At 39.4% G+C, this 16,897-nt stretch overlaps 1 protein-coding gene and 1 long non-coding RNA gene across 2 annotated transcripts in view; one reads left to right on the top strand and one right to left on the bottom strand.

The window, feature by feature from the left end:
* Positions 1–16,897, top strand: part of shank1 (SH3 and multiple ankyrin repeat domains 1) — a gene marked incomplete in the record, with an annotated part of 74,654 nt that overhangs the window by 42,774 nt on the left and 14,983 nt on the right. The window contains 4 exon segments of the mRNA XM_036213126.1: positions 11,173–11,255; positions 11,366–11,490; positions 12,777–12,912; positions 12,988–13,068. Of these exon segments, the coding sequence (XP_036069019.1) occupies positions 11,173–11,255; positions 11,366–11,490; positions 12,777–12,912; positions 12,988–13,068 (425 nt within the window).
* On the bottom strand, positions 2,860–9,452 carry LOC118599039. The gene is made up of 2 exons (XR_004948300.1): positions 9,140–9,452; positions 2,860–3,873 (listed from the first exon to the last, which is right to left on the bottom strand). It is a non-coding gene; the product is annotated as an uncharacterized LOC118599039 (long non-coding RNA).

The raw sequence follows: 16,897 nt of genomic DNA, 5'->3' as shown, positions 1-16,897 counted from the left end.
TGGTCATGTTGTGGCTTTTGTTGTTGTGCTTCGACTTTGTCATGCTTCGGCTTTTGTCGCTCTTTTGTGGCTTTTGTTGTTGTGCTTCGACTTTTGTTGTTGTGCTTCGACTTTTGTTGTTGTGCTTTGACTTTTTATCGTTGTGTTGTCTTTTCCATGCATGTGAGCCGTGTCAGCCACACTGAGGGTCAGAGTTGGACTTTACGAAGGTTTTAAATTACAGCGTGAATAAGCCGTTCCATTTGTGTATTTAACATTAAAGACACGTTTGTGAGTCTGAATGCTTTTAAACTGTCAATTTGAATGAAACCTTGAGGACAGAGTTCAGGTTCGTGAGTCTGCAGATGCACAGATGAGCACAAACACACAACTCACTGATCAACAGGAGCATGTGGACCTTCTGTCTGCGTTTGCTCCGCCCATCACACACACACACACACATGCAGCCAAACAGACATGAGCAGAGACGGAACAGGAGCGGCGGTCGAAGGCAGGAGGGACTTCAGAGGATGACAAATGTAGGGGCGAGAGGGAGGGGGGCGAGTCGGCCGTTTGGACGTACGCTGATGGACGCGCTGGCTGGGAGATGATGTGAGTCCGTCCTCTTCCTCATCTGCCCGTCTGCGTCCACCCCTCCCTCCTCTTCCATTCATGCTTTGTTTACAGACATGCGGAACAGTGTTTGGTTGTGCAGACATACAGGGTGTGTGATTTTAAAGGGTGTCAGTAGCAGCAGAGTCTCCACAGTCGGAGGATGTGCAGCATCACAGCCTGTTCTCACTCAGGATGTCAGATTCTGCTGCTGACATCAACAGAGATGAGACGCGCAGCCACGAAAATCCTGTTTACATGACATGACTGAGGAATTAGTCACATACCTGTTTGAACGGGCCTTCAGTTTCAAATAAAAGCCATAAATTTGTCCATTTATGCAGCAAAACTTCTTAATTTGGGGTTAAATGAGTCCCTTTGTCTGTGTTAGTTGTGGCATTTATTCATCCAAAAAATGTTCCTTTTTAAAGAAAAGCACATGCTTTTATTTTGGAGGGCTGCCAGATCTGCAGCAAAGGAGTACACAATGTTTTATTTATTATTTTAAAGGAAAAGAATCATTTTCAGGACAGAAGGAGGGTCCAGGGAAGCAGGGGAACATGGGAGGGACAGCCGGAGCCGGCAGATGGGTGCTGGTCAGTCTGGGGAGCTGATTGGTCATGGAACGCAAGACATGACCAAGAACATGTTTGACATGTTTTTCATAAACACCGTGACTCATTTTCAGGGTGAGGTGAGAAGCAGTTAGCAGCTGCTGTGCAGACTGATAAAAAATCAGCTCGTTTTTTATCGCGTCAGCCCAAAATAACGCTTCAGTCAGTGAGACGTTTCTGTAATCCAGCTGATGAAAGCAAACATTCATTTGAAAAATATGACAAAAAAACTGCATCCAGATGTTTAGCCTCTGTCACGTGACTTGGAAAGGTTTGCCGCTCTTAAAGTCACACGGTGCATTCACACAGGACGCGGCAGGAGCGTCAAAGTCTCGTCCGCCGCAGCGAAGTCTCGTCTGCCGCGTCGAAGTCTCGTCTGCTGCGTCAAAGTCTCGTCTGCCGCGTCTAAGTCTCATCCACCACGTCAAAGTCTTGTCTGCCGCGTCAAAGTCTCGTCTGTCCCATCGAAGTCTCGTCTGCCACGTCAAAGTCTTGTCTGTCCCGTCGAAGTCTCGTCTGCCACGTCAAAGTCTCGTCTGCCGCGTCAAAGTTTCGTCTGTCCCGTCGAAGTCTCGTCTGCCACGTCAAAGTCTCATCCACCACGTCAAAGTCTCGTCTGCCACGTTAAAGTCTCGTCTGCCGCGTCAAAGTTTCGTCTGTCCCGTCGAAGTCTCGTCTGCCACGTCAAAGTCTCGTCTGCCGCGTCAAAGTCTCATCTGTCGCGTCGAAGTCTCGTCTGCCCCGTCAAAGTCTCGTCAGGCGCTTTAAAGTCTCGCCTGCCGCGTCGAAGTCTCGTCTGCTGCTTCAAAGTCTCGTCTGCAGCGTCAAAGTCTCCCCTTTAGTGAATCAAATAAAAAAATACATGTACTCGTCCATCACAAGAGTTGGTTTGTGTGTTTTCACATAATTATGATTTGATGGAAACTGTGTCATTCCGTAATTGTGTTTTTCTTTATATTTGCGAAGTTTTACGCTTATTTGTAATGAAACGCAGCTAGTAACTGAGACAATATCCGACAATACTGCGGCTGCAAAGGGTTAAGAAAATGGATGGAAGTTCAGGACAAAAATCCTCACATCGAGCTGCCATATTGAATCTCCTTTTCTATCCTTTGATCTAGTCATTGAAAAGTCATGTGCTCAAAGCGGAGACCCCGATTGGTTTGAAGTTATCCTACTATATCGTTAATATTGCAATATTTTTTGATATTATCACAATTCTTTTAAATTATTGTGATCTTTTTCATACTATATCAGTAATATTGCAATATTATTGATATTATCACGATTTTTTTTAATGTTATCACGATATTCTTATATTATTGTGATCTTTTTCATACTGTATCAGTAATATTGCAATATTTTTGATATTATCACGATTTTTTTAATGTTATTATGATATTTTGATATTATTGTGATCTTTTTCATACTGTATCAGTATTTTTGCAATATTTTTGCGATATTTCGATATCACGATTTTTTATGTTATCGCAATATTACAATGTTTCTGCGATATTTCAAAATTATGGCGATCTTTCAAAAACATTGCGATATTTCGATATCACAATTTTTCGATATCATAACGATATTCCAATATTAACACATTTCGTCAGCTCCTGATTCATAACAATTTAAATAAAAATACACTCAGAAATGCTATTTTAAGCTTAATTTACTTCAAACATGTTTTCCATCATGAAAAATGCCACTATCACATGTTAAAAACACCAAAAATTATGATTTTTTATCAGAGTGAAGCCCCCTGCAAACCAATCCAATCACCTCTCTCTCTCACTCCTTCAAACTCGCCTCCTTCCCTCTCTCTCCTTCACTGTGTCGCAGTCACTGCTAACCATCTCAATCCCTCACTCTCTCCCAGTCCTCCTCCTCCTCCTCCTCCTCTCTGTCTTAAGTATGAAGGGGCTGGGAGAGCTTGGCCCTCTCCCTTTCCCTTCCTCCGTCTCTCTCTCCTCTTCCTCCTCCTCCTCTCCTCCTCCTCCTTCTCCTTTCTCGCGGCTCTTACTCGCTGCTGTCTTGCTGGAAGACGGAAAGGAGAAGGAGCAGGAGAAGGAGGAGGAGAGGGAGGGGAGGAAATGGCGATGGGGGCATGCGGCGAGGAGGATCTCTCCCTCTCCCTCTCCCTCTCTTCTTCCTGGCCGTCGCTGGGCCCTTTGAATAGGAGCATCTGGTTCATTTACAGGTACCTGCCATGACATTTCATCCCCCCCATCCCTGCATTTACTCCGTCTTCTTAGAGAGGCTGAGGAGGTGAAGGAGGGATGCATGCGTTCGGACGTCACACTGGGATGAATTGACAGATGTTGCAAAGCATGCCTGCATACAGCTGTGTTAGAACGGGCGCGTGTGCGGCGGAGCGCAGCCGTGTCGGAGCAGTGCAGTCGTTCTGTGTGAACACGCCAGAATGTGGCGTTTCCTTTCTCCCCGCTTTGAACAAATGTCCTCCAGCGATGCTGCACTGGCACAAGTGACGCCTGCTGCCTGCGCTGATGTGCAGGCTGATTGTTTGTGTTGCATACATGTCAGGATGTGCCGCGTTTTCCTCAAAAACAGCAGATTTCTCCGGCCAGCGTCGGGTTTCTGTGTGTTTCGCTGCGAGTGGTCGTCGGCGCGTCTTCCGCCAGTGTTGGTGTGTGACTGATGGAGACAACTGTGAGAAAGCAAACAGAGCACAGAGGGAGAGTTTGAATGATGCAGCATCATCACAAGTTCAGGGATGCTCAGGAAGCTGACGCTGCCTGCAGCCTTGTGGCAGATCTGCACCGTCCTGCTTCACAGTGCCGACAAAGAGGTCATCAGATCTCCTGGAGTGGGATGAACTTTGATAAAAACCGCAGCAGTTAGATAATCAGGTTCATTAATTAACAGACTGTTGATGATAATACTACTGTACTCTGTTTCGTCCAACCTGCGGCTCCGGAGCCTCTTTGACTCCTCCATTGTGGAAAATTGAAATGTTTTTGATTTTAAGTGAGTCAAACTTTATTAAACTCATTCACAAACATTTAAAGAATAGTACGTATCCCTACTGACTACATTACCCACAATGCTCCAATGATCCATAGTCGTACTAAAACATTTTAATAGAGCGCTGTGTACCGCCAAACTTGAAGTCAGTAAGACCCCAGCCAGCAAGTCCAGGTGGACCCATATGGTTTAAAAAAGGCAGAAAATGTGGGTTTGTCCACAGTTTCTGTGGTGGCCCCACTTGTGTTTACCAACATCGGCTTAAGCAGGGATTCAGTGGATTAGCTTGCTACGCTAGCCAGCTGCCCGGTGGACAGTGTAGCAAGCTAGCGAGCTTTTTTGTAGCATCCTAGTGAACTCTGTATCGAGGTAGTGAGCGCCACTGTAGCATTCTAGCGAGCCCCTCTACAGCGAGCTAGCTAGCTCTGTTTTATGAAGTGTTACGCCCCATTTTGTCTGGGGCAGGGGTCTGCAACCTGCGGCTCCAGAGCCACATGTGGCTCTTCTATCCCTCCTTGGTGGCTCTCTGGCTGAAGAAAAATAAAATAGTAATTTTCAAAAATTTGGAGATAAGCTATTATTTTAGCAACATTTTTGGCTAATTTAGGGTTTAGCTTCTATTTTAGCAGCAGGCTAACTTTTTTTGACTAGTTTAGTGTACAGAGGAATTTTAGGCCATTTAGGAGTTCAGCTAGTAATTGAGCAACAAACTAGCTTTTTTATTTTGGCTAATTTGTCCTCTAATTAAATTTTTTATACTAATTTGGAGTTACGCTAATATTTTAGCAACATGCTAACATTTTTGGCTAATCTGTTATCTCCTGGAGTTTTTAGACTAATTTAGAGCTTAGCTTTTATTTTAGCAACATGCTAACATTTTTGGCTGACTTAATTTACTGAGGAATTTTATGCTAATTTGGAGTTCAGCTAGTAATTAGGAAACAAGCTAGCTTTCTCACTAATTTGGCCTCTACTAAAGGTAAAAGGGAAAAATGTTCAAAAAATCCCCCAAATTTTGAGAAGTGCTAGTTTTTTTAAATATATATTTGCTTTTTTCGTGCCAAAAATAGATATAATTCATATAAAAAAATAAAATAAAAAAAGAGGGTCATGAAAGCAAATCCAAGTTTCTTAAAGGCTAAAGTAAGACTATGCGGCTCCTTCTAGGTTTTGATCAGTAGAAAACGAGCCCAAATGGCTGTTTTACTGTTAAAGGTTGCTAACCTCTGGTTTAGGGGATCTAGAGCATAACATAAAAGTTAAGAAAGCAAAAACACAAAAAGTAAGCTCCACTGTATTGAGCTAGTGAGCTCCTCTGTAGCATTCTAGCGAGCCCCTCTACAGTGAGCTAGCCTGCTCCGCTTAGTCGAGGTAGCGAGTTCGGCTGTAGCGAGTGTTACGCCCCATTTGTCTATGTCTGGAACTGGGGCATAACATAAAAGTTACTAAAGAAAAATTGTGTAACAAAAACACAAAAAGCGAGCTCCTCTGTATTGAGCTAGCAAACGTCGTTTTGAGCTAGCGATCTCCTCTGTAGCAAGTTAGCATTCTCCCTTGTCTTGAGCTAACAAACTCCAATGTATTAAGCTAGCGAGCTAATGCTGTATTGAGCTAACAAACTCTGCTGTCCATCAGGCGGCTGGATAGCATAGCCAATCTACCCACTGAGTTCCCATGTAAGTCCATGTGGACAAACCCAGTTGGGGTCCACATTTTCTGCCACTTTTAAACCACACGGAGCCCATTTGACTTTGCTGGTTGTTAACAACCAGAATTCACATGCCGGATGATAGTAAACAGACTGTTTCAAGGGTTTTAAAAACCCAGTTAGAGTCACTAATGAGCTCTGAATTATTTCTACATAGCTAAATTTCCACCCAAAAATATAAAATAAACTGCACAAAGACTTTTTAGAATTACTGCTGAGATTAAACTACCTACTAAAATATTTGCTACATTTGGGATGATCCTATCTCTTTTATTTTGAAAAGACGTCATGACAAAAATTGTAACTTATTTTATATTTAGAATAGAAATGATATTTTCCTCGTGTTTATTAATGTAAAAAACACAAAAAATTATTGATGTTTATCATAATAGTAAAAAAATAAAAAAAATTACAAAGGAGTGTTTTATTTTTGTAAGACTGTGGCTCCCGCTGAGTAATGTTTGATGAGAAATGTGTTGTTTCTGCTGATTCTCAAGTTTACTTTTAAGAATATTAATCTCTTAAAAAACCTGAACTGCAGAAATGTTTGTGACGGTTAACTCAAAAGCTGTGACTGTACATGAGAACACCCGTGGCGTTCCAAACAGGAAGTACTCGTTGACTCCCAGAAGCCAAAATCCCATAGACGTCTATAGAAAAACAGGAAGCTATTACACACTTTCTAAAACATTAGACCAATTTCAACAAACACAATTTTCAAAATATAGACTAGAAATACAAAAGTTCACTTGAGGTCAAAATGAAGACACAAATATAAACCGACCAATCAGACGCCTCAATGTAAGTAGGTGGAGCCTGCTGGCCCACAATGATTAAAACGTTTGATTGACAGATTCTGTGTTGCACTCTTTCAAGCGGTAAGGATGTGGACTTTCAACAAGATCACTCCTGATTGGCTAGGATCAGGATAATCTGGGATCCACCAGCTGATCACGAGAAGCACATTTAAACGCTGAGAGTCCAAAACATGGAATTCTGTTTTAATTACTGCAATGTTTCATGCAATAAGATTATTTCACTGTTAATGATTAATGTGAGATACACTTTGTTTTTTGGACACGATATAAAATCTAAAAAAGTCTAAAAAAGTCCAAGGATTTCAACCTTTAAAGCATTTTCTTTTGTTTCTAAAAATATATTGGATATTGATATTTAAAGAAAAAAAAACCTAAAGAAGACAAACAGATAAAATCTTCTACTTTGTCTCCAGTTTCACTGATCAAACATGAAAGTAGGAAACATCTGTGAATGAATAAAGTGACGTAAACTCCATTCCCGCTCCGTTCTCCCACCTGGAAAGCCTCCAGTGACTTGTTGCACGTTTTGCCTGCAGGGATACAACAGACCAAACTGTAGAATGTGATTCAACTCTAACCAATGACACGTCAGAGCGCGGCGTGCGTGGAGCGCAAGCTGGCTCGCTCTGGCCCTCAGAGACCCGATATCTGAGCTTCATGGCAGAGATGGACAAAAGAGGACAGGAACAACAAAGCGTCGGAGCCTGGGAAGAGACGGAGCGGCTCTCGCGGCTTACGGAGAGAATCAAACATTTAACCGACTGAATGGAAAAGATCTCGGGGGGTTAGAAGAGGAAGAAGCGAGTCGCTGTACGATCAGAAGCAGAGAGCGGCGTGGAGGAGCCGTCCGGATGGGAATATGTAGAGAAGCACTTAGGAGAGGCAGAGCGGGATGAACAGATGGAGTGGGACGGGACTATTTTGGTGCACGGTGGGATTATCAGCATGTGGTTACAGTATGTTACAGCTGATGGGATATATATACGAGTGTGAGTCACTGACTGAACAGTTGTGTGTTTGCTCTCCATTCATAACAAACGTCACAATTAACTGATGCTACACAAAAGGAACTTCAAACGGGTTCAGAGTTTGGATCCGAGCGTCAGGAGAAGCTTTTGGTTGTGTAGTGACCGGAAACAGATTAGGAAATTTGTGTTGTGGGTAAAACTGTTACTGTGTTTAGAAAAACTACTTAATCAATGTTACGAGTCTTCATTAAGTGACTCCATCATTACAACAAGTGATTTGTTTATGTTTACATGTGGGCGGGGCTACAAACATCATCTTATGGGTCAATTAAGTGAATTATAAAAGCATTTGAACAAAAGATGCTCACAAACTCTGATTCCTGGATACACAAACACACACAACTTCACACACTCCTACACACGCACAACTGCACACTTGCATACTATTACACACATACACTCATTCACAATTACATACTTACACAACATAACAGACTCATACACACACCAATTTACATGTTCACACTTACACACCTTAACACAATCCTACACACAGACAGCTACATGTACACAACTACACAGTCTTGACTACACACTTACAAAACTCTAAACACATACATACTCAACTACACACTCAGAAAACTTTACACACAACTACACACTTGCACAACTTTACACACATATTCATACTACTCACACTTACACACTCACAACTAAACAATCAGAGCTACACACTTATGCACACACCTACACAAACTCACACATACACCTATACACACCTAACACACAGCTACATGTTCACAACTACAGACTTAGACATCCACACACACACTTTATAAAATATAATAAGAATAAACTAAATTAGAGATTTTTACATTCTAATATAAAACATTCTGAAGTCACTTCACTTTACAAGCAATAAAAACCTTTACTGTGTTTAGGAGAATTGTTGTAACAGTTCGTTTGTTAATACAAAGCATAATAATCTTCACTGTTAAATGACTTTTTGTATTGAGTAATAAAAATAATAATAATAATGAAATAGATTTGAATTCTTAACAGGTTGTTTGATAGATATTAGAGTTAAAATCCACTGAAGTGGATTTATTTTGGTGGGTAATTTGTGACTCCTCAGACAAACGGAGCAAACAGAATTCTGGGGTCACACAAGGGTTACGAGTTACTGGTAAGATTCTTCTTAAAAACTGCTTTGGCTTTTTCAGCAAAAACATTGAGATCTTTGCTTTGAACGAACAAAACTTGATAAATAGAGGTTTGATCAACAGATAAAACTGACATTTTTGAGTCGATTCCAGTCTCAATGTCAAAAGTCCAAATACTTTTTTACTTTACTGATAGAACCACACAAATAAAACACCTCACAGTGACTTTAGCAGGTAACTGGATTCCATAGATTTCCACATTCCCGCCTGTTGTGCTGAGAAAATGCTTCACCTGCGAGCGTGCCGTCCTCTGCTGTCAGTGACTAATAGTTTACCATTAACATAGCCTGACTCGGCTGTGGACCTACCCAAGTTTCCCTGCGTCTGGTTCTAGCTGTTGCTGAGGCAACCAGCAGCACCGCGGTCCTGGATATAGCATTTCTTTCTGTTGTTCTGCTGGAAATTGGCTCTGGGCTGACTGTCAGAGATGTACAGGCGAGCGAAACAGGGTCCAGTTTTCAGTCGCTGCTGCTCGTAGCACATTTTCCACTATGATGATCATTGTGAAAATGTTTTTCTTTTCAGTCCTTCCTTAACAGTATCAAATGGTGAATATCTGAGGATGAACCTGTTGGTATAACCCTATGAGTCTGTTAAAACAGAAAATATATAGCATTACCAGCGATAATGCTAGTGTGAATGCTGTAGCTGAATGTAGCCGCTAAAGATGCTAAAGACACCAGAGCAGTTAGCTGAAAACTTTCTAAAATTTTAGCTAAATGCTAAATTAGCCAAAAAAATTGAAACATGTCTAAATTAGCCACAAACAGATAGCATCATGCTGAAACTACAAATATGGCAAAAAACTGGAAGAAGAAGAAGTTAGCATAAATGGTACAATGTTAACTAAAATTTTGAAACACGTCTAAATTAGCCAAAAACAGCTAGCATAATGGTACAATGTTAGCTATATGGCAAATTAGCCAAAATAAGCTGGAAACATGTCTAAATTAGCAGAAAGAAAAGAAAAGAAAAAAAAAACGCTAGCATATTGTCAAAATGTTACCTAAACTCAAAATTTGGCAAAAAAAAAGAAAAAAACAAGAACAAAACTCCTCTAAATTAGCCAAAAACAGATAGCATCATGTAAAAATGTTAGCTAAACTAAAAATTACTGCAAATTAGGCAAAAAACTAGAAAGATGTCTACATTAGCCAAATACAGCTAGCATAGTACTAAAATATTTACTAAATGGGAAACTAGCCAGAAAAAACGGTAATCATGTCTTAATTAGCAAAACAAACAAAAAAAACAGCTAGCATGATGCTAAAATGCTAGCTAAACTCCAAATTTGGCCCCCAAAAAATGGGAAAAATGTCTATGTTAGCAAAATACAGCTAATATATTGGTAAAATATTATCTAAATGGCAAATTAGCCAAAAAGCTGGAAACATGTCTAAATTAGCCAAAAACAAATGGCATCGTGCAAAAATGTTAGCTAAACTACAAATTAGGCAAAAAAAACTAGAAAGATGTCTACATTAGCCAAATACAGCTAGCATAGTACTAAAATATTTGCTAAATGGCAAAATTAGCCAAAAAACTGGAAACATGTCTTAATTGGCAAAACAAACAAAGAAACAAAAAACAGCTAGCATGATGCTAAAATGTTAGCTAAACTCCAAATTTGGCAAAAAAAAAGGGAAAAATGTCTACGTTAGCAAAATACAGCCAATATATTGGTAAAATATTAGCTAAATGGCAAATTAGCCAAAAAGCTGGAAACATGTCTAAATTAGCCAAAAACAGTTAGCATAATGCGACAATATTAGTTAGACAACAAATTAGGCAAAAACTGGAACAATTGGAAGAACTGGAACAACGTTAACAGATGGGTGATGGGAAGGGGTGGCGGGGTTACTCACTATAGCCCCGCCTGCAACTCAGAGTTGAATTTCCAATGAACTACAAAAACTAATTTTGGCTAAAAAAGGAAAAATCATGATTGAATTATTTGAATAACAGATCAAAGGATGATTTTAGTGGGTATTTCCGTAAAACGTTTCTCTTCATTTACAGATGACTGATTTTTTCTGTAAAAGTAAAAAAGAACCAAATTTGATTCCAGCTTAAGTCTGAAACAAGATTTTTTCCTTAACTACTTTAGAAGTGGATGTGGAAAGTTGTTTTTTTTTAATTGGTCTTTGCAACCTGATTTATTTGAGGGTTTCTTTTTCTAAAACTCTAGAGGCCTTCGACAGTAGAAAGCTGACGAGTCAAAACCTCTGTTTTAATTTTCCATCTTTTTTTCTGTCTTTCTGTAAGTGACTACATAATCAAGGAGAAGACCGTGCTCCTCCAGAAGAAAGACAGCGAGGGGTTTGGCTTTGTGCTAAGAGGGGCTAAAGGTGAGAAAACCACGTTTTCTCTGTGATGGAAACAGTGAAGTTCAGGTATCTGGGTCTCATAACCACCTGCAGCGTTTGAGTTCAGTCTGCTGCTCTCATGCTGTCTCCAGCTCAGACTCCGATCGAAGAGTTCACACCCACTCCGGCCTTCCCAGCTCTGCAGTATTTGGAGTCGGTGGACGAAGGAGGAGTGGCCTGGAGAGCCGGCCTCAGGATGGGGGATTTTCTCATAGAGGTACTCAGCACGTTTGTGTGTTTTTTGAGTCAAAAAGTCGTTTTTACAACCATTTCAACACCACTTGAACGCAGCATTTCTCTAAAACTGAACTCTTCCTCTACCCCAACGGCTTCTCCCTACCCCTACATTTAGCCCTCCGAACGGAGAGTTATGGAAAAATAGTGTCTTCAAATTCGGAGGACACTCCCACACGATGACATCATCATCATTCGCTGGTCAGCTACATTAGCGCGTAGCTTCCAGCTATCGGAAAATACAAATCAACATCTGTTTTATAACTTTAAAGAATGTAAACTTCTGTGCTTCAGAGCGGATCGGCGTGTAGAAATACGTTTCTGCTTCGCGGCGCAATGTGATGCAGAAGACCTTTGCGGCACAGAGATCTACATCCCTCTGTTTTTACTTAAAAAAATCTGTTTCCGACTCCCCTACCCCTCCAAATGCACGTACAACTAAAGGAGAAGGTGTTTATGGAGAGAAAATAGACTCACTCTGATTCGTGCGTGCATATTCTTGAAGTGCTCTTATATGGAAAATATTCTTATTTTTTTTTTATTTTAAAGAGATAAGGGTTTTACTTAGACTTTTTTATATTAATTATCAGGAATATCTTTTTAGGAAAGTAGGAAAATGTCATGTTCTACCGGATATTATTCACAATCGAAGTTTAAAAGATAAGAAAACTATGATGAACGAGCATTCTAGTAGTACTTGAATGCATCACTCTCATTTGTGAGACGTGGAAAGAGTCTCACAATACATTTGTGCATAACTGATGTGTTGTGTGGGCGTAAGACGTGATTCTTGTGTATTTTTTTTTATTTTGTAATTTTTTTAACTTTTGCACAGAACATATTGTATGAGTTACAAATTAAGAATTACGCACGCTCAAATCCGAGTGAGTCTATTTTCTCTCCATAGTGTAGGAATAGAGGAAGAATTCATATTCGCAGATTCGGCCTTTTCTATTGATGTAATTAGCACTAAAATGAAAACAAAAGCCCCAATTTTATCATAAAAACTCAAAAATGTTCTGTTTTATAATATATATATTTATTTTCAACCAAATTTGAAGCATGTTTTTGTCCAGATTCCATGTTATTTCCCTCAAATATGAGGGAGATTACCAAAACACGTCCCAGATCTGCTCCTAGCTCGGTCCTTCTGTCAAATTTCACCCAAAAAATCGCCCTCTCCTGGTTTTCGGTTAAATATTTGCCACTTTAAGCTTTTTTTCAGAAGAATAAAAGAAAATAGTGAGAACAGAATTGTTCGTGTCGCAGGTGAACGGTCAGAACGTGGTGAAGGTCGGTCATCGGCAGGTCGTCAACATGATCCGACAGGGCGGCAACAGCCTCATGGTGAAGGTTGTCATGGTAACGCGCAACCCAGACATGGAGGAGGGTTCCAGGAAGAAAAGTGAGAACCCGCCTTGACTTCTGGTCCTGCTCGTGAACATCCCGGCCGACCGCTCTGCTGTTTTTCCTCCTGCAGTCCCACAGCAGAGTAAGAGGCTGAACACGCCGGCCATCGCCCTGCGGTCCAAATCAATGACTTCAGAGCTGGAGGAAATGGGTAAGAACCCCCTGAAATGAACTTTTACAGAAGATGGAAAGGGTTACAAAGAGAGTAAAGGGAACAGCTTTACTGGTTACAACCTGCAGAGGTGATGAGGAGCGACTGTTACAGGAAGTGTGAGAGGAAGTTGAGCTTTGGCTAAATTTAAACGGCGAGAATGCAGAGAGGACGTGCTGTGGTTCATTAGTGACAGAAAAAAAGAGCGTCTGCCGCCATGGATGACGGTCTCAATGCGTTTCACTGTTCTTTCAGAGGTTCCACACTGTCACTTCCAGCACCCCCACTACAGGTAACCCCACCAGAAAAAGTGTCTCCATCCACCGTTTGATCCTCCTCTCACTGCCCGTTTATCCTACCTTCGACCCCCCCTGCACCTCCTATTGTTCCCTGGCCAAGCCTCAGCTTTAACACACAAACCCCGCCCTCAACAGACCAGAATGGGCGTCGCCTTAGAGCAGGGGTCCCCAAACTTTTTCATGTGAGGGCCACAAAACTGTTTTCTTCTTTGATGGGGGGCCGAGGTCAGTTTGTAGGCTAACAGAAAAAAAAATGTAACAATCCCAGCGTAAACGTAAAGATTTAGGGTTTTCCAGAAAGTTACACAAAGCCAAATTTTAAATTAATTTATGTAATCTTTAAAGAAAAAAACAATACTAAAACATTTTAAAAACTAGACACAAAGAATTACCTGTGATAGATTAATGGCTGAAGATGCTTAGATGGCTAAAAAACACCTAAGTTGACAGCTGAAAACGCTGAAGTTTAAAGTTAGGTAAAATATTTGCGAAGTGCCAAAATAGCCTAAAAAAGCTGAAAAAAGTCTAAATTAGCAAAAATAGCTAGCATGTAGGTAAAATATTAGCTAAATGCCAAATTAGCCTAAAAAAGGGAAAATGTCTAATTTAGCCAAAACAGCTAACATAAGGCTAAATTATTTGCTGAACTCCAAATTAGCCTAAAAACTGAAAAAAAGTCTTAATTAGCCAAAACAGCTAGTGCAACGCTAAAATATTAGCTAAACTCCAAATTAGCTTAAATAACTGACAAAGTCAGAATTAGCCAGAACAGCTACCATCTACCTGAAATATTAGCTAAATGCCAAATTAACCTAAAAAATAGAAAATGTCTAATTTGGCAAAAACAGCTAGCATAAGGCTAAATATTTGCTAAACTCCAAATTAGCCTAAAAAACTGAAAAAAGTCTAAATTAGTCAAAATACCTAGCATCTAACTGAAATATTAGCTGAATGCTAAATTAGCCTAAAAAACTGGAAAACTGTTAAATTAGCCAATTCAGCTAGCATAAAGCTAAAACATTAGTTAAATGCCAAATTAGCCTAAAACAACTAAAAATGTAGCTGAAACATTAGTTTAATGCCAAATTAGCATAAAAAACTGGAAAAATGTCTAATTTAGCCAAAACAGCTAGCATAACGCTAAAATATTTGCTGATCTCCAGATTAGCCTAAAAAACTGAAAAAAGCCTAAATTAGCCAAAAGAGCTAGCGTGTAGCTGAAACATTAGTTTAATGCCAAATTAGCATAAAAAACTGGAAAAAGCGTCTAATTTAGCCAAAACAGCTATTGCAAAGCTAAAATATTAGCTAAACTCCAAATTAGCCTAAACAACTGAAAAAGTCGGAATTAGCTAAAACTGCTAGCATGTAGCTAAAATATTAGCTAAATGCCAAATTACCTGAAAAAAACTGGAAAAATGTCTAATTTAGCCAAAACAGCTAGCATAAGGCTAAAATATTAGCCGAACTCCAAATTAGCCTAAATTGAAAAAAGCTCAAATTAGCCAAAATAGCTAGCATGTAGCTGAGATATTAGCTAAATGCCAAATTAGCCAAGAAAAATGGAAACATTTCTAGTATAGCCAAAACAGCTTCGGGGGGCCGGGCCAAATGTGGAGGAGGGCCCGATCCGGCCCGCGGGCCGTAGTTTGGGGACCCCTGCCTCAGAGGAGCCTCCAGGTGTCATTCAGGGGAGAATAATATTACATTGTTGTTTTCTCCATCAGTTTATCTTTGAAAATGTCTTTGCTTTGAAAGAAATCACACAGAAGATAAAATTATTGAGATGAGTAATTGTAGAGAAAAAAACAACTTTGTTCCAGGTCTGTTGCCATAGGAACGGCATTATGTTCGCCTGTGCTGTCTCTATTTGAGGCAAAATAGTGGGAGTTGCATGACCAGGGTCAACGCCCCCATTTGCAGATTAGAACATTGGCCGGTGCTGGATCGGCAATTGGTTGATGTCTTCTGCGTGCTGCTTCTGACCGAGTCCAGCGAGCCACCGAGACGTTCAGGAGGGAGGTGACTCTGAAACGATCCGTTTATCGGCTCCTGCACAGAGTCTGTGACTCACGTCAGGATCGGTCTTCTCCCCGTCTTCTGCCCTTACCTGTGATGTGACCTCACCTGATCAACAAAGCATGAGCACCGAGCCTGACGCACAGTCTCGCTTTCTAAACCTTTAAACCACTTTCTGGTTTCCACGATCTTTGCTTTGACAAACTGTACTTGGACTGTCTGGGTTTCTTCTTGAAGAGAACATACTGTACATCCCTTTCTGCTGCAGCACGAGTTTAGCAGAAAATATGATCCTGGATTGAAAGGAAAAGTATGGTTAGGCTGAGAGATTTAGTGGTTTCAGTGGTGATGTTGAAACTTGTAACCTGAAGAAACCAGAACATTAATAAATAATATGATGCTTTGGAACAAAACTTTTTAAATAAAATGTTCCAAATTTACGATGGAGTATTAGGGCCACCAAAAAGTAAAAAAGTGAAATTACAAGTTTTTTTTACAATAAATCTCAGAGATGTAATACCTTTTTAAGTTTTTTTCTCAATTTTAAATGATTTAAAGTAATACATTTCTGACTTTAAATATTGTAAATACAAAACTTTTAATTTCAGAAATGTATGACTTTATTTCTAGTAAATTTACAAGATTTAAAGTCATAAATTTATTACTTTATACATTTTTTCTCATAAATGTACAATATTTTAAGTCATAAGTTTACTACTACATCTCATAAATTTACAACTTCTTATCTTGTAAAATAAGATTTAAAGTAAAACATTTACGACTACATCTCGTGAATTCATAACTTTTCTTCTCATAAATTTATTACTTTATTCGTGTAAATTTAAAGTAACAAATTTACGACTAAATTTAATAAATTCACAACTTTTTTCTAGTAAATTTATAACTTTTTCTTTTAAATGTCTAAGACTTAAAGTCATAAATTTAGCTCTTTAACACTCGTAAATTCACATCTTTTTCCTTACAAATTTACAACTTTTTTTTCTTGTAAATGCATGCCTTTTTTATCCTTAATTTTATTCATTTTTTTCTTACATATTTACAGATTTTAAGGTCATACATTTACAACTTTAGATCTCATGAATTCAAAACTTTTTTTCTTGAAAATTTACGACTTTTTTTCTCATAAATGTATAAATTTCTTTTTCGTAAATTTCCAAATATTTTAAAGTAATAAATTCACGACTTAAAAAAACGTAACTTTACGAGAAAAAAGTCATAAATTTAGCCTAGGATTTTTTTAAGTCATAAATGTACAGCTTTATTCTCATAATTTAACAGTTGCGACTTTTTCTCGTAAATGTACGAGATTTAAAGTTGTAATTAAAAGAAAACATTTTTGTTTGTAAACTGGCCCGAATACTTCGTCGTACAAATTTGGTTGTATTTTAAGGAAAAAAAACTGTTATGCAGGATGAATCATTTCACCTATAAAACTTTAAGTTCCACTCCGATCATCTTTTGATATGTTTTCAAGGCGTTCCCAGTGTTTT

The sequence above is a fragment of the Oryzias melastigma genome, linkage group LG8 (assembly GCF_002922805.2).
Source record: "Oryzias melastigma strain HK-1 linkage group LG8, ASM292280v2, whole genome shotgun sequence".
Classification (NCBI taxonomy): Eukaryota; Metazoa; Chordata; class Actinopteri; order Beloniformes; family Adrianichthyidae; genus Oryzias; species Oryzias melastigma.
This window is presented reverse-complemented; position numbering and strand designations above follow the sequence as displayed.